This window comes from Notolabrus celidotus, chromosome 7 (genome assembly GCF_009762535.1).
Source record: "Notolabrus celidotus isolate fNotCel1 chromosome 7, fNotCel1.pri, whole genome shotgun sequence".
NCBI lineage: Eukaryota > Metazoa > Chordata > Actinopteri > Labriformes > Labridae > Notolabrus > Notolabrus celidotus.
Genome location: NC_048278.1, coordinates 32,084,901 through 32,102,656, shown reverse-complemented (window position 1 = coordinate 32,102,656; position 17,756 = coordinate 32,084,901). Strand labels below are relative to the sequence as shown.

The following is a 17,756-nucleotide window of genomic DNA, read 5'->3' as shown; positions in this document are numbered from 1 at the left end:
AAGGAAGTTGTCTGCTATTTGTAATGCCTGAAACCACTGTGAGGTTGTCGGTCAGACCTGGCGATTGACAGAATGCTGAAGAAAAAGCATTTCTATACAGTTTAAACAGCAAATATCCACAATAAGTGACACATTATTCTTTCCCAAGTTATTTTTTGTGCATTTTTGCTGTTATTTGATGAGACAGCTGAAGAGGGACAGGAAACGTGGGGAGCAGATTGTGGTGGATGGCATGCAGCAAACCCAGCAACGTCTGCAACGAGGACTATGGCCTATGCACATGGGGCATGCTTAAACTGCTACGCCAACAGCGCCCCAATCAGTGACACATTTGGCTGGTAAAAGAGGCGAGATGGGATTTTTGTCAGAAAATACTACCTTACAAAATATAGGACAGAATAAGCAGAGTGGTAAGAGGTTCATTTTTGTCTGCAGAGGGCACCAACATCAACTCAAACTGAAACTCTCTCATGGCGGCTTTAAGTAGTGATTGTCTTGAATGTTAATCTAAAAGTCTTTATACTGCAGCTATGAAGAAACACACCAAAAACTTTTTCAGTGTCTGGATGAGGCTCCATCTCTTTATAATAACTCTGCATTCACTTAATATTAAGCTGTACTTATTGGTAAACCGGCTGCTCTGAACATAGATGTCTGAGGTGCTGCTGGTGTGTGTGTGTGTGTGTGTGTGTGTGTCTGTGTGTGTGAAGCAGGACCAGCTGAAGTTTATGACCCTGCGGTGCTCTCTGTTTTCTCAGGGTGACAGAGAGGACAGCCGTTCTGCAGGGGGCAGAGAGACGGGGGCGGGGGAAGTAACGTTACAGAAACACCTGGTCCAAGAGTTATATCCGAACGCACTGGGAGAGGGATTTTGATATCTTTTGATATATCTTTACATTTTATATTTCAACTTATACGTTGTCCCTTCTGATAAGGCCAGGTTAATACAGCAGAATGAATGCATTGAGATGGTATGCCTCTCTGTCCTTAGATATATGGGAACTCTATATTCTATACATTGGTTCTTGTTCACTTCTGTCTCATTCTTGTCCCACGCACCTACCATCCCCCTGCTCTGAATCAGCAGCAGCCTCTGTTTCAGGATAAGTAAAGGCACATAAATTAGAGCCCATCCCTGGCCTTCTGCTACACACACACATGCTCAGACATTACATACAATAAATAACACAGAAATCCATCAACTCAATCCCATCTGAGAGCATCAAAGGAGGAGGAGAAGATGAGCAATTTCCTCTGCAGATGTCGGTGTGTGTGTACAAATTGAAGCGTCTGTGTAGTCTCTATGAGGGTTTTGTGTTTATACCTGAAGAAGCGAGACAATAAATGAGCCTTGTAACTCATACGCAGAGGACACACACCTAAACAAACTGTCCAGAGTGCACAGACAGGAAGTAGAGAGAAAATGTGTATGTTTGAAGGAGACTTGGAGTGACTGTGTAATCCTGCACTGACCTGGTAGATCTGGAGCGGCTATTTTCTAAGAAACATGCTGATTTTGCTAAAACACTGTACTATACTTGAAACACTCACTATCCCTCTTTGTTAAGAGATTTATTTCAAAAGAATGATATTTCTCAAGCGTTATATTGTGCGTCTTGCGTACTGAATGGAGCTCAAAGTGAGGCTGAAGAAGATCTTTGACGTTGGATGACAGTAAAACAATGAGTAATGTGTGGATCCAGGGTTTGGGTTTTCAGCATGTTTGTGATTTATGCAGGCTGCAGTCAGCAGGAAAAAGGAGAGCAGGGCCTTTGACTTTGAGGTTCCTCCCTTATCTGACAGAGAGAGAACAGCTGGAGATGAATGAGAACACATGGGAGAGAGTGTTCACGCCAAAGAGCGAGAGACAGAGAGAGAGTGTGAGGTCACCGTCCTCTTTTATTTGATTTTCTTAGTTAAGGCCACATAATGTAAGAAGTGCCGTCTGGCTCTGGAGAGTGAAGTTAGTGTGTTAATGTTTTAAGTGCTTTGAACCTGCATTCTTTCAAATGGCCAGCAGGGGGTGACTCCACTGACAAAAAAAAGGTTAAAACACAAAAATGTTATTAAAGAGTTTGAGAAAAAAACTCCATCATCACTTTATGAAATACCTCTGTAAAAATCCTAATAGGTTGATGGTAACACAGTCAAGTTTTCCATCCATCATCTTGACCACTTATCCCATTCAGGGTCGCGGGGGCTGGAGCTTATCACAGCTGACATCGGGCAGAAGGCAGGGTACAACCTGGACAGGTCGCAAACTTATCAAAGGGCAAACATGGAGAGACATACAACCATTCACTCACACACGCACACTTACGGGCAATTTAGGGGGACCAATTAACCTGGTCTGCATGTTTTTGGACTGTGGGAGGAAGCCGGAGTACCCGGAGACAACCCACGCATGAACGGGGAAAACAAGCAAAATCCACACAGAAAGGCACCTGCCCGACCTGGGATTTCAACCAGGAGCCTTCTTGCTGTGAGGCGACAGCGCTACCCACTGACACTTCTGTGCAACCTCAATGAGTCCATCATCCGAGTGTCCTTGTTCCAGAGTGGCATCTTCAGCAGTGTATGAATATATATACTGTTTATTGTAACCTGTTATTCATTCATTCATTCATTTATTTGCTTGCAAAAAATGCATCATGTAATATCACAGTTAGAGTGAATAACAGATGCCAATTGCTAACAAAGTTAGCACTGGTACTAGCTAACTGAAGGCCTTTTTCACTTTAGAGAATGAGTGTCCCTAAACCTTCTGTTTATGTTTTTATTCTATATTAGTATATTTCCTCCATACATGAAGACACAGCAAACATTCAGGTCACACTTTATTGACAATGATGCATGTACACAAGTACAGCAGAAAAACATATGAAACTCTGCACTGATGCGTCTGACAAGATGAGAACAGTCCATTGAAGGAATTTGGTTCCAGTGTCATTTTTTATAATATTCAGCAGTATGACTCTTTCCTAGTGGACGTAGCATCCGTGACATCACCCATCTGTTCCTGAGCACTGTTTTGAAGCCAATCGTCGTCTGGAGCCATATTGGAAATGCAGAACTCAACCTAACTTCTGTCGAGCTAGTGTGAGGTAAAGAGGCGGGCTTTGAGCCCTCTTGTCAACAGCTACAGTGTTCCCGCCTGTCAGTCAAGTCAGCTGTGCCTCTCATTATGGAAAACTCGCAATCTAAAGATCTTCAAAACTGCCAGGTTATGAAAAAAAAATCAGCTACTCGGACTCCACTCATTTTTTATACCAGGCTGTAAACATGTTTCATTTTACTGTAAAGATTGTCTTTTTTGAATGGGTGTGTACGTGGTTTCCGATTGTTCCGGAGCCAGCCTCAAGCGGACACTCAAGAAACTGCAGTTTCCAACACTTCCACATTGGCTTCAATTCTCATGGCAGTAGGTTGCTGCTTGGTCACAACAGAGTGTGCACTAATCTGTCTGTGTCTCACGAGACTTTTTCATGCTTTGTTGAACTTGCACACTGCACACTGCATGATTTTGCTCTCCTCTTTGTCCCTAATATACTGTATGCATAATATTCCCTCATAAAGTCTTCAGTGAGTTATGCTATGCAAACAGAAGAGTATGTGTGTGTAACATTGACCAATTTTGTAAGATCCACTACTGAACAGGAGTAAAAACATTGTTATTCACAAAGAAGAAACTAAACATGTGCATTGCAAATTTACCTGAGAAATCCTGAACTATAGTCCAGTAGATCTAATATAATGTTAGCCTGCCCTCTGCTGGAACACAGGATAACTACAGCTGCACAGAGGCTTGATTCAGAGGCTTCATGGTGAAGACGAACAACAACAACGCCTTTTTGTGAGATAGGATTAGGCCTCAAAATAATGTGGGGCAAATAATCCAGTGTGACCCTGCTGTCCCTTTAACTCCTGTTGATATTGGGACACAAATTAGAAATATATCATATACTGTAATCAGTAACCCTGCACTGTGAGCCTGGAGGCTTGTGGCTCTACACACTTTTCTGTAGGCCAGCTGGTGATACAGTTTTTAATTATTCAACCATCACTCGATTTTAAATTCCTGCAACAGAACTTGCACAAAGACTTGCTGAGGATATGAACACAGTGGATATATAGTGATGTTTTTTATGTCTTTAATCTGCTGTTTGCATTCATGAACTCATTGTAGCAGTTAAAGTGTCCCAGTAATAAAAAAGGAAAATGTTCTAACAAGCTGGATTCAGATTCAGATTAAAACATTTTTATTAATATATTTTTTTCTGACAACCAAGACACAAAGTGCTTCATCTTTCTTTACAAACAAAAAATGTACACACAGTTTTTTAATTTATTTGAAATATTTATCAGGCTCATTTTAACACTGGATCGTCACAGAGGGGTCTAACTTCAGGCCGGGTAAACGTGATGTGGCTCAGCATTTAGTCGTAGGCTTTTTGCTTCTCTCCCAGTAACTTGTCATCTGCTGGATGCTCCTTGTCATCGCAACAATCACTTTCGAAAGGCTGCAGTCGCTCAGGGGATGCACAGGGTCAACCAGAAACATTGTACTTTCAGGAGGGTCGGTTGGGGAAACACCCAGACGTTTCAGGCACATCCCCAGATAAGCATCTTCTATAAAGAGAGCTTTAATGTGAGGAGAAACTTCAAGGATTTTTTGGGGCAGATCCAAGGACATGACATAAGCAAAGCCCAGAGGATAAGGGGGGAACTCGGGTTCTGGGACCACGTCTTCTGGCACATAGAACTTGTTGGATTTGTCTCTTAAGACTGGGCTGTGCCACCAGACTAAACCTGACATGTAGTTATGTTTGGCTGTTTTTGGATCCAGTAGCAGTTTTACCAAATTCTGGAGGTGGAGTATCGTATCCGAGTCAATTTTGAGAACATAGGAGGCTTTAGAGCAGCGAGCAGCCAGCCACTCCAGCATCACCATGGTCTTGATGGTCAGATTGTGATAGCTGTCCTGGAAGTTACTCTGAATCAGGTCTTGGTGCTGCTGGTTCTCCTGTTTGAGCTTCTCCAGCGTTTGCTCAGCGTCCGCCTCGCCAGGCAGACCCAGTATGAAGAGAGTCTCCACCCGCTGACCAAGAACCAGGGTCTCATTCCCCCACGTCCTCCTGATGGCGTCACGAGCTGCCACGTTACCTGGTGCGACTGGAACCATTACAATCAGGAAAGGACTTGTGGTTTTACACGTTGGCGTGTCATCCATGATGAATTTATAGTTCCTTGGATAGGCCACATGATGAGGTCCAGGGTCGACAAAAGGAATGTCCAAGATCTCTGGCTTGCAGCAGAAGTTAAGGTAGGTGAGGGAGAGTGTCCCCAACACCAGGGAGAGGATGAAGATGTATTTAAAGCGCCAGTTCTCCATTAAGACTACACAGAGAAGAAACGCATGTTATCAGATGTTATCAACACTTACTCAGAAATAATATTTAAAAGAAAGCCATTTCCATTTCCCAGCTAAAAAGAAAAAGCTAAAATAATGTCCCTTCAAATGAATGTTATGCTGATCAGCAGTATCCTCCTGAGACCCAGAAGAAAAAAAGTTTTGATATTATTTTTTTTCTAGATAATATAAGTATTGGGGTTGAAAGAAACATATTACAGAAAAAAAAATCAATAATGTTGTTAATTTAATTTTTATCATCTGGCCCTTGTTGCGGACATTAGGTCTTGATAAGTCACAGAATGTAATTATATTATTTCATGGATTTGTGGATTTCTGTTAAGATTTCTGGTCTTTTCATGAACATTAAAACACTTATATAGTGGGAACACACCAGAACATTAACATATAATTTTAAAATGCATACTCAACCCTTGAAAGTCACCTAAATCAATTGTTTTACTGATTTGATGTGTCAATGTGTGCGTGTGTGTGCATGTACGGGCATGTTTGTGTGTGCATGTGTGAGTGTGTGTGTGTGCATGTATGCTTCCTGTAGTACGGAAGTTGGTTAAACACAGATGTATTTAGTCCTGCTGTCCACTACAAAGGACACTGAATAAAAGTTGTTTTTTGAAAGGGTTGAAATGACTGTACATTTGTGAAATCTTACTAAATTGAGGTTAAGACTCTTTCAATGAAGAATCAATTTGATTATTTGCAAGAGAAACATGATAACTGCAAAAAAAATTGGTGCCATAAAATGTGAAAGTTGAGTTTGCAGCCATTTTTTGAAAAAAGGTCATGTGCTCTGTTGGCCAAACCCCCACAAGTGAGACATCATCAGAATTCTCAGGCTGTCCTCTTCACAGGACAGTGGGGTTTTTACAGACTGCATATATGGTGCTTAACTTAGATGGCTAAAATGCATGTCCTCCACAGAGGACAAAAATGAATTGCCGGGTCTCAGGAGGGTATCTGAAGTTTTTATTATATTCATTCAGATATCAGACCTTGAGAGGCAGCAGTTTTTCTTTTGTTTCAGAATATTATCACAAGAAATACATCAACACTTTGTTTTCTAAACACAAAGTATGTCTGTATTCATTTGTCATCATTTTATGGGTGTTAGAAATCCAGTTCAAGCATTCAAGTACATGCCTCAAAAAGCAAATATTTGTGATGCTTTTATTTTGTATTTTTACTGCCTTACATTGAATTAACTTTGATACCTGTTTTAATAACAAATGTGTCTTTTATTTTGAAAGGACACAAAATGGGTTAATCTCGAAAACTAAAAATAGCTTAAAGAATGATTAACAGTGAAAACTGTGAGATGTATCGACCCCCTCAAAGAGCCCCATGCTTTAAAAGAGAGACAGGCGGACAGAGAGACAAACACAGAGACAAAGAGAGAGAGAAAGAGAGGGACAGTAAGAGTGAGACAGAAACAAACACAAACACAAAGGAGGGATCATCGCCATTATTCCCCAACGTTAAAGCAAGGAAATGCAGGTTTAAGGCCCTTCAGTATTCGCTTTCACTTTTCAGACCAAGAGGCTGTTTCCTCTTCTTACAAACAGACCCATAATAATGAGGTTTAACTCCAGCTCTATCAGGTGTAAGTAAGTTTAACAGATCATCTCTCAAAAGTACATCCCATGATTCTAAAGCCAAGTTCCTCAACACAGAATACAATAAAAACACACTCTGAAGGTATTCAAAAATAATTAAAAGTCAAAATTACAAAATGTTAAAAGTATGACTGAACTGCACAATACTCCATCAATATTCAGATAATCAAACGCCACACAGAAATGCATGCTGGCCTCATGCCCATTAGTGCATGAGCAAACACAGCAACATGAGGCTGCTTAATACTTGATTCAGTGAGGTCTGGTGATGCTCATGTGGACCAAGTTACACAGGTGAATCAACAACTCATCGTCTTAGTCTGGGAAAACTAACTCAATATCAGAAGGAAAGGACGGCGCAGGGAGAGCAGTTTTAAATCTACATTATGCGTATTTCTTAACACTGACTCATTGTAGGTGAACTGTTGCTACTTACTGCTTATTTCAGGAAGTAGCAGCTCGGTCCTGTAGATGCTACCCTCAACTCTGTTGTGACTCAATTTCACCCTCTCATTTCAAACCCTCCAAGCTTCTTTCCACATGCACGCACCAGTTACAAGGAGACCTTAACAAAAGCCAGAAGCAAACACCAAATCACCCTGAGCTTAATCTTTAACTTCTCTCCTTCAGAGCTGCACTTTGCAGTGAACACGGGGGAACCTGATGGCTGTGGCTTCCTGTTTAGGTTACAAAGCACTCTTAGCTCCGCCCCCCTTCCTCTTCTCTCCTCCGTTCGAGCAGGTACTTCATGTTTGCAGACAAAAGGTGAACATGAGGATTAGTTATAGTGGATTCAATAAACAGTGTATGTAGGAAAACACCAGCTGACAAGTAAGTCAATATGTAGAAGTAAGAATACACTGCCAGCAGAAGTGAGATGCTCTAGTGGCAGTCTGCAATCAATTCTTCATGCCCTTTTGTTTTAAAATCGTAAGAGCATCATCATTTTGTTTGTATTTTCATATTAAAATGTTTTGGACCTGAGGCATCCTAAGTCGCCTTAATCATGCCATTGTTGAAAAATTAATTCAATTATCTGATCATATACTTTATAAAATGGCAGAATATAAAAAAGGAAAGAATCATCCCAACTTTCCAAAAAGTCAAGGTGATGACTTGTAACGTGTGGTTTTATAGTAAGTTCACTGGAATTTGTTTCAAGGCTCCAACAGAAATAACACACACATCACCCCAGTACTCCGCACACTTCACTGGCTTCCCATCACTGCAAGAATAAACTACAAAGTCACTCTCATCACCCATCAGTGCATCTATGAAAACGCCACACCATACCTCAAAGAACTCCTCATCCAGCAAACCCCAACCCGGAATTCACGCTCTGCACCTCAAAACCTCCTCCACCCTCCAAGAACCAAACTCCGGACCATGGGAGACCAGGCCTTCTGTGCTGCTGCTACATGTCTGTGGAGCTCCCTGCCCAGCCACCTCAGGACCCCACTGAAACACTTACAGACCTTCCTCTTTAAAGAGGCTTTTAACTTATTTAAGAACTCTTTTTTTTTTAAATTCAAGTTTGTTCCCTTTTACTGTGTGCCTGTAGCAGTTTGAGATTTCCTGAAATGAAAAGTGCATTATAAATAAAATGTATTATTATTATTATTATTATTATTATTATTATTATTATTATTATTATTATGTTTACTGTCTCTCTATTCAACAACTCTAGATAGTGTTCAGTAGGCTAACTTATTACTTTTACTCTGTATATGATACATTGTTAGTCCACTGGGTCTTTGTATTTCAGTATATTCAGTTTGGCTCTCTGTGAGTTACTCTTTATGACTCCAAAGGCTATTTTTCTAAAGGATGAAGATTATAGGTCTGTATTAGTTTTGTAGTCATTCCCTCACATATCCACACAGGAGCTACTGTATGGGAGTATGAAGGAGCAGTGCAAAGCACAAAGTTATATTTAGAACCTCTTTGACTTTGTATAAGAATGCATTTAACATGGTAACTTAAAAGAAGATGTAAAGTAGTTCGGGACTGCTGTGCTGTGCTGTGCTGTGCTGTGCTGTGCTGTGCTGTGCTGTGCTGTGCTGTGCTGTGCTGTGCTGTGCTGTGCTGTGCTGTGCTGTGCTGTGCTGTGCTGTGCTGTGCTGTGCTGTGCTGTGCTGTGCTGTGCTGTGCTGTGCTGTGCTGTGCTGTGCTGTGCTGTGCTGTGCTGTGCTGTGCTGTGCTGTGCTGTGCTGTGCTCCTGCAGGTGGCGCCTCTAAAATGCAAACAACCCTGGATTTACATATTTCAAGCATGAACGATATCCAAAATATGTCTGCTGTTTAACCTAGTCTCCAACACACCGTTTGTATCGATTTGGACAAACTAGTTAAGCTACTTCAAGAATGCGTTAAGGCGCTTGATCCACCTGTTCCCACCTTACCTCCCTGTGATTAGAGTCCAACGCGCTCCGTCCCTTCTCCAGTATGTGGACACTGTCACCACTGTGAACAGATCCTGGAGATTATTATTTCCGCTCACTTTCACCTGCACGACATAGCCGCGCCCACTTTGTCAACCTGGGTCCTGACTCTCTCTGTGACCCCTGCTCCCTTATCTCTGCCTGTGTAGTCTGACTGCAGACCTTAAATCCTCACTGAGGCTGGACTGGTGGTCACAGCCGGATGTTTCACCATTGACAAACACCTTTAGCCGGTATGATCATGGACTGAAAACCAGGAAACGGTCGAAGGACAGTGGTCCATTGTTTTTCTGTTTTTACGCTCGCGTGGGTCTAATCATGGCTCACACACGGACGACTCCACCTCTCCCCCTCCACCCTCACCTGCTTGTTTTAATGTTTGATTTCATCTTTAGAGATAAACTTTGGGTCATTTGTGCCTCTAATGACAGCACAGGTGAAGAGAGGCAGAAATAAAGGTGTGCTGACTGAAAATAACAGCAACATTTCTCCTCATGTAGATCCAAAACGTCATAAAAATGTAGAGTGAATTTTTAAAAGTCATTTTTTGTTTATCACATTTAGAGGAATACTTTTGATCTTCTTCACATTTAATTTTGTTGTGAAAAATATATTAATTCAAAATCGTTGTTAAATCCAAATGCTAAATATAAATCAAAATGTTGAATATAAATCTAAATGTTAAATCTAAATGTTCAACCTTAAATCTAAATGTTAAATGTAAATGTAAATGTTCAACGTTAAATCTAAATGTTAAATCTAAATGTTAAATCTAAATCTAGGTGTTAAATCTAAATGTTAAATATAAATCTAAATGTTAAATATAAATATAATGTTAAATATAAATGTTCAATGTTAAATATAAATGTTAAATATAAATGTTCAACGTTAAATCTAAATGTTAAATCTAAATATAAATGTTAAATATAATTCTAAATGTTCAATGTTAAATAGAAATGTTAAATATAATCTAAATGTTCAACGTTAAATCTAAATGTTAAATAGAAATAGAAATGTTCAACGTTAAATCTAAATGTTAAATCTAAATGTTAAATCTTAATCTAAATGTTAAATATAAATCTTAATGTTAAATATAAATCTTAATGTTAAATATAATTCTAAATGTTCAATGTTAAATAAAAATGTTAAATCTAAATCTAAATGGTAAATATATACACCTAATTTTTGGACATGCTTTTACTGAAAGCCTTTTCTAAAACTGTAATAGGCTCTTTTCACCACTAGATGTCACCCTCTTTTACTTCTAACTGTTGTCACAAGCTTCTAAGTAGAAATTCAAAGCTGGTTCATATCAGATGAGGGTTTGTTAAAACTGTTGCTTTGTCTTTTTTAAATTTTGCACCCAACTAAAAAGGGACTTTTATTTAGTGCAAACTTGTTTCACAAGTGACATTTATGTAGAAAGCAGGTCTCATTTCTAAGTGAAGTACTTCGTTTTTTCTCAGTCACACTTAGTGAAGCAGTTACTTGAATTTGTTTTTGTATTTGTTTTGACTGCATTAGAGTCAGTGGTGGACGGTTTCAAAGTAAATCTACTTCTGTACAGTACTTAACCCTGTAAAGCCTGAACCATCAAAAAAAAAAAAGTCATCTATTTCCATTTTCATTGTCCATTTTTAAACTGTCACTGCACTACCTGCACTGTTTACATAGGTTGTTTTTATATAACTGTATTTCATTATATTTTATTGTATTTTATATTTAAATTTTAGATATTTAAAAGCTGGAAGAGAGACACAGCATCTCGTTTTTCCTGTAAGTCTCGTATATACAGTGAAAATTGACAATAAAAACCTATGAATCTTTGAATTTTTTTTTGCTCAAAGTTTATTCTTTTTTAAACAAACTAAAACATATAAAAACAACATTTTTAGCCTATTAAACTTTGAGTTTCCTTCAAAATTTTCCCCAAAGTGTCATGTTGAACAAATGATTTTAGATGTGTAATCAACAGTTTATTCAGTTATTTAATTTATTATTTAAATATGAGAAAATACATTCAACCCTGAAATAGACTCTTTAAGTATTTTTACACCTTCTGACAGAGGTCAATGGCTTTTCTTCCTTTTTAACTTAGAGGTACAATGAGGACAGCGTTTCTGACATCTTGCATAGATTTCAATTGTTTAAACAAAACATTGGCACACCCTACAATTTGCAGATATTTACATTCGGACAACAGACAATCACAACTTGTTATCTCTGCGGCCTGCTCATCAAAAAAATTGTTCCATTACTCCACAGTGTACCTTTTAAATCCACTCCTTCACATTTAACATCATCTCACATCAGGACAGATAAATATTCAATTTATTATGTTGTTTTGTTAGCAACCCAAAAGAGTTATAAAAACACACAAGTCAAAAAAATATCTTTCACTTTTTTTACAATGCAGTTGTTCAGAAACCGCTGTGATCTTACAAACATGATAATCCCAATCCTCACGAGGACAAAATGACAACTATTCATTAGAACAGTCGAGATCTATAAATAAATTAATTTTCCTTGATCCTGTCACCCAACCGCTGACACCCAAGTGAGTTCTTAGTGCATATTCAGCTATTATCCACAGGGGGGTCCTGGTTTCTTCAAGTCAGTCCAGAAGCTTATCAGCTGCTTTGAGGACCCGAGGATGTAGGTGATGGCTTTAGAGAAAGAGCAGCGATTATATTTTGAGTTGTAGGCCTTGAACTGGGAGGCATTTGGCGGCCCTGTGGGTTTTAGTCCCAGCTTCTTCATGCACATTCCGATATAAGCGTCCTCTATGTTGAAGGGTTTGATTGACTTTGACGCCTCCACAAATTTCTCTGGAAGATCGTTGGAGAAGACGTATCCCATGCCCAGAGTGTACAGTGGGTACTGTGGCTCTGGGTACATCTCCACAGGGACGTACCACTTGGAATTCTTCGAGCGCACAACTGGACGGTTCCACATTAGCATCCCTGTAAGATAGTTCATCTTAGGGATACCTGGCTTCTGTAGCATGATCACTAGATTATCAATATTCAGGAACATATCTGAGTCGATCTTCATGGCGTACGCTGCTGTAGGGCAGCGTGTGGCCAGCCAGTCCATGATCACCATAGTTTTGATGGTGAGATTTTTGTAAGTGTCCCTGAAGTCGCTCTGGATCAGGTCATGGTGCTTCTCATTCTCCTGTTTGAGCTTCTCCTGCAGCTCCACGTTAACTACTCCATAGGATCCTAGCATGAACATGGTGAGCACCACCTCACCCTGAACCTGCCTCTTGTTGCCCCACGTCTGCCTGATTGCATCCCGAGCTGCAACATTTGTTGGCGTCACAGGAACCACCAAAACCAGGAAAGGGATCTGGTTCTTGCATACCTCTGTGTTATCCATGATAAAGTGGTAGTTGCGTGGGTAGGCTTTGTGGTACTGAATCCCTGCCAGTGCTGCAGTAGATGCTACTATTGTTGCTACAGTAGGCGGTACAGTAGATGGTATATTAGTAGTTTCAAAGATTTTGTTTGGTGCGACTGTGACATTAGAACCAGGTAGATAAAACTGTCTGGTCTGACTGAGCAACTTCTGGTAGTGTTCATAAAGGGGGAAGCTGTCCCACAATGACTGACAGTCGTCAGACATGGAGAAAAACATCATGAGAAGCAGCACACAAAGCAGGAGCAGGAACTTGAACTTAGAGCAAAGTGCTGGCAGCTTCCTACGACACAGGCTCTCACCAAGATGTCTGAAAGAGAAGAAAAGCAGATTAGGAACTAACAAGAACACAATGCTGGATGAAAAGAGGCAGATGTAAGGGCTAATGTCTGGTTAGCAGGTAGTTATGGGAAATAGAATCCTGACAGGGTGAGACAAGACATCTACGTGGATAACAAAAAACAACTTTGTAGCCACATTGTTTTGATGCAACGAGAAACCAAAGTTTTACTTCGTCTTACGGTCTATGGCAGGGGTGTCAAACTTATTCCAGTTCAGGGGCCACATACAGCCCAAGTTGATCTGAAGTGGGCCGGATCAGTAAAATCATAACATAATAACCTATAAATAATGAAAACTCCAAATGTTTCCCTTTGTTTTAGTGCAAAAAAGTACAAGTAAAATCTGAAAATGTTCACATTTAATGAACTATCTTTCTACAAAAACAGCTGTTGTATTTTTCACCATGATGAGTCTCATAGTGGGGCTGAATATTTTACTCTTTAAGCACTGAAACCTGCTGCGAACACACCAAGCACACAGGTTACCCATTCACCTGACACAGAGTGTAATGTTTACTGCAAAAGAACAGATAGATTATAATAATGAAGAAGGTAAAGATGACTATTATGGACCCCCGCAGTACTATGATTTTATGCAAACCCCAGAGGACAAATCTGAAATAGTAGTTACTTTTATTGAAAAATTGCAATTAATGTCTTATCTGTAGTTTCTTCACTTTGCAAAGTCATTCCGCGGGCCGGATTGGAACCTCTGGCGGGCCAGTTTTGGCCAGTGGGCCGCATGTTTGACACCCCTGGTCTATGGTGTCAACAAGTACAAGCAAAATACGCCAGCACATTTTTCTCCACGGATTGATTTGACATGACATTCATGCTCATGTTAGTGAAAGTTAATCACTGTCGTCAAGGGGTTTTGACCAATCAGAATCAAGCTTCTTACACAACCCGATGATCAGTAAGAAAGCTGGGTAATGCAATGTTTTAATGGGCCAGTAAGAATGCTGTTAGCTACAACCACTTTTATTTTAGCCTGTAATTATTAAAATTTTAGTAAACTGACACCATTAATAGTAGAGGCGGAAAAAAATATCTATATAATAGATCACTGTCCTGACTCATTCGTTACATTCATTGTCATGTTGACGCATTTTAGGAACATTTTATTCTCTTAAGGTTTCATGATGTAAAATATGAGACTGTCTTACAATTCATCATCTATTGCAGGATTGCTGTATCGTGACATTACCATTGCTGTGTGCAATGTATAGTTTACCTATCTGAGCCACAGTTACCCAATGATTACTACCCCTTATAAAAAGCACGAATTATAAAAGCTGTATTTTAAATAATTTTCTTATTGTTCAGGAAATATTCTATTAATTCCAAGGTACTCCATTTTATTGAGCTACAAGCTATATAATCATCAAAATTTAAACAAAATATGTCTTCAGATATTTCATTTAACATGTAATGTAGAAAATGTTAAGTTTACCCTTTTTAAATAAATTCTGTAAAAAAAAAAAGAACTTTTCACAGTATTATAATTTTTTTAGATGCACCTGTAAATAGGATAGGATAGGATATTACTTTATTGATCCCTGTGAGGAAATTCGGTTCTTGCAGCAACCCTGACACAAGTACAATCAAAAGTAGGTTTAAATAAATAAAATAAAAATAGATAAAAGAATACAGCTTTAAGATAGAATACAAATGGTTTAAATAGTGGTAATTACAGGCAATGTCCATATACATATATCATTTCCAAGCATTGCTGTAAATTATATTTTAAGGTTTTAGAAAGATAAATGAACAATTGTCAATATTTTTGAAAATTAATTAAACAAGTACGCTAAGAATAATTGTTTTCTTGAATTCCTCTTCAGCCTCACATACCTACTGGACTATGTATTCTATTCTATTCTATTCTATTCTATTCTATTCTATTCTAAAAACGCGAGAGCATGAAGGCTCCATGAAAGCATAAGAAAGCACTATGATATGAGACCAGGTGGGGTCTGCAGCCTCCAGGTCAGGCAGTTTAACAAATCAAGTTTAGACACCTGCAGGTGCACTTAGAAAACAACCTGCGGTCAGAAAACTTGCTGGTGTGTAGCAGTGATTCCAAAGAACAAACCAAACACTGCCCGTGATCCCAGCAAAGACGCGGTCAGCATGGACAGAAGGACGCCGACCTCCGCCTTGAGAGCGCGCCTTGAGGGCGCGCCTTGAGAGGAGAGCTGTCACGAGGAGCGGCCGCCGAGTGTGCGTCAGGACGCGTGAAGGAGCAGAAATAGCTTTGAAAGCGATATTTGATCAAACTGAAACCGGTTTTGTGATTTCACTCGCTGACAAACAGGTTTTTTTTTTTTTTTTTTAATAATTGACCTCACTTAGTCCGTATAGAGGTAGGTTTGTTGCTGCTGGTTTCCTTCAATCCGAGGAAATATGTAGGCTATAAATATGTACACTTAACCAGAGACCTGCCTTGTACTTTAAAACATTTCTTAAAGTTTTCCTCAGACATTCATTCTTACAATACCAGACGCTCAAAAAACTTTCAACTCCCCTTTTTGCCAGACTTCCCTTAATCAGCACACCTTGAAATACAGAGGACCATCTCTCTGGAACAATCTGTCCACAGTTTTTCCAGTCAGCACTTTCACTATCATCCTTCAAAAAGCATCTGAAAAGGTCCATAATTTAACAAGTCTCATCATACTTTTCTGATCTTGTTTTACTATGTCTTGTAAATGTGCAGTTCTGAATTATTTTTGGTAACTTATCTGTATTGCTGCTTTTTATAACTTTTTGTTTAGCAAGAGGGAAGGCATTTTTATAAGCCCCTTCTGTTAACCAAAAAAATGTCCTCCAGATTTTCCTTTATTTTATTTTATTTTTTTAATTACCTGATCTCTACTCCCCATATTTCCTGCCTCTCCTCGGCTATCCTACAAATAAAGCCCCCAAAATACATTTCAAATAAATTTAAAAAACATTAATTAATTTATACCTTAAGCCTAAATTTACATGAAAGAAACTTGAGCCTAATAAACAAAGCTGCCATCGACTGCTCAGCACACTGTAATAACTCGGAAGTCCCATTTGCACATTCATTATGCACAGAATGAGGATTTGTGAGGCCAAAACCGACTCCCTGGCCAAACAAGTTCCTTCCATGCTTGTGTCGTGATCATGACCAGATGAACCTGTCAGGGGCTTCTGGCAAAAAAACATGTGCTGTGTGTCTCCAGTGAATACCCAACCTGCCCAACCTGCATGCATTCAACTCTCCAGGGAGTGCAGAATGTGCAAGAAACAGACCCTCTGAGGTGAAACAACACATCACATGTCTTAATTATTAGTATGTGTAACTTTTAATGCAGAATCATGCGTTAGCTGATAAACTCGAGTGGTGCACTACCCTTAGATGAGCTGATACCAATTTGGCGTTGAGGATGAAAAGACTTTTTTAATTTATTCTGGATTCAGGATAATGTGCACACTTAAAACATGTTTATATCACTGTTCTTAATGTTATTGCAGTAATAAATAATGAAACTGCAAATCAGTCATACTTCACATGCTTGATCTATTTACCCAAACTTCACCCCTTTGTTAATCCTGCCTCTGTAAGAATATAAGTCACACAATATATCCTTTGATAAACGACATATGCAACATGAGACTGGTTTCTGTAGCATTTATTTTCATTATGCAGACACTGAGGTGATTTTTCAGTGGCCAGCCTGGCAGTGTTTGAGGAGGGCAGAGAGAGACGGGTGTGAGAAAAAGTGAAAAATCAGTTGTTGTTCGGGGCAACAGAAATTAATGGTTTGTCTGGGTGTGGCTCACAGGTTGTCCATCACATGCTATCAGGTAAACCACATATTCACTTTAAATATGTGCTTTCCGCAGCTCCCCAATGGCTTGCAGGTGAACCGGTGCATGCGTGCGTAACACGCGCACCTTGTTATTAAGGGGGAGTTTAAGGATTATTCCAGCAGGTTGTTATTATTTGACTGGGAAATGTATTTGTCCACTCTGTTTACCGTACTGTTGTCATCGTTTTGCACGCGGAATAAAAAATAACCTGTCCCCATATGAGAAAGTCTGATCACCTAGTCAAAACCGCAACAGCAATATTCAATTTCATCCGGATTCAGTGAATTTATCATCTACCCATCACGATGGTGATAACATTATAGCGTTTAAAGCCAAAAAAGAAACATTCCTGTTATATTTTGACTAAACTTTTCCACTTTACATCCTGATGACCTGCCCTATACCCATGTTTTGTTTAATAGTATTAGGCTGAATGATTTTTAAGTATTTACCTTTTCACTCCCCTCCCACCTGAGCCAGTCCATTGATCCCCCATGACTGCTGGACGTCCTCAAGTGTACTGCGCTTCAGCCATGAATGACGCTCCGGAAACGATATCCAACAAACCTCTATCTTCAACTCCCTTCCACTGAAGAGTAACAAGTTTCCCTGTGTAAACGGCTGATTAGCGCTCATGCCCCACAGCTGGGTGGGAACCAATCACCTGC

At 39.5% G+C, this 17,756-nt stretch overlaps 2 protein-coding genes across 4 annotated transcripts; both read right to left on the bottom strand.

Annotated features, from left to right (window-relative positions):
* Positions 1 to 4,322: 4,322 nt before the first annotated feature.
* Positions 4,323 to 9,694, bottom strand: LOC117815750 (beta-1,3-galactosyltransferase 2-like). Of its 3 annotated transcripts, none has more exons than XM_034687645.1 (2): positions 9,441 to 9,694; positions 4,323 to 5,397 (listed from the first exon to the last, which is right to left on the bottom strand). In XM_034687645.1, exon 2 carries the CDS (start codon positions 5,390 to 5,392, stop codon positions 4,430 to 4,432), a length of 963 nt encoding a protein of 320 aa, XP_034543536.1. In that variant the 5' UTR covers positions 5,393 to 5,397; positions 9,441 to 9,694; the 3' UTR covers positions 4,323 to 4,429. The 3 variants fall into 3 exon arrangements, with proteins under 3 accessions (XP_034543536.1, XP_034543535.1, XP_034543537.1); XM_034687644.1 differs by having other exon boundaries at positions 9,446 to 9,689; XM_034687646.1 differs by lacking the exon at positions 9,441 to 9,694 and adding an exon at positions 7,481 to 7,689.
* A 1,758-nt stretch (positions 9,695 to 11,452) lies between these two features.
* On the bottom strand, positions 11,453 to 17,739 carry LOC117815745 (beta-1,3-galactosyltransferase 2-like). The gene is made up of 2 exons (XM_034687639.1): positions 17,541 to 17,739; positions 11,453 to 13,214 (listed from the first exon to the last, which is right to left on the bottom strand). Exons 1-2 carry the CDS (start codon positions 17,582 to 17,584, stop codon positions 12,068 to 12,070), a joined length of 1,191 nt encoding a protein of 396 aa, XP_034543530.1. The 5' UTR covers positions 17,585 to 17,739; the 3' UTR covers positions 11,453 to 12,067.
* Positions 17,740 to 17,756: the final 17 nt, after the last annotated feature.

Coding starts and splice junctions, on each gene's coding strand:
- LOC117815750 (XM_034687645.1), bottom strand. CDS start 5,392: ATGGAGAACTGGCGCTTTAAATACATCTTCATCCTCTCCCTGGTGTTG.
- LOC117815745 (XM_034687639.1), bottom strand. CDS start 17,584: ATGGGGGATCAATGGACTGGCTCAGGTGGGAGGGGAGTGAAAAG. Junction 13,215..17,540: donor GGTGGGAGGGGAGTGAAAAG/GTAAATACTTAA, acceptor CTTCTCTTTCAG/ACATCTTGGTGAGAGCCTGT.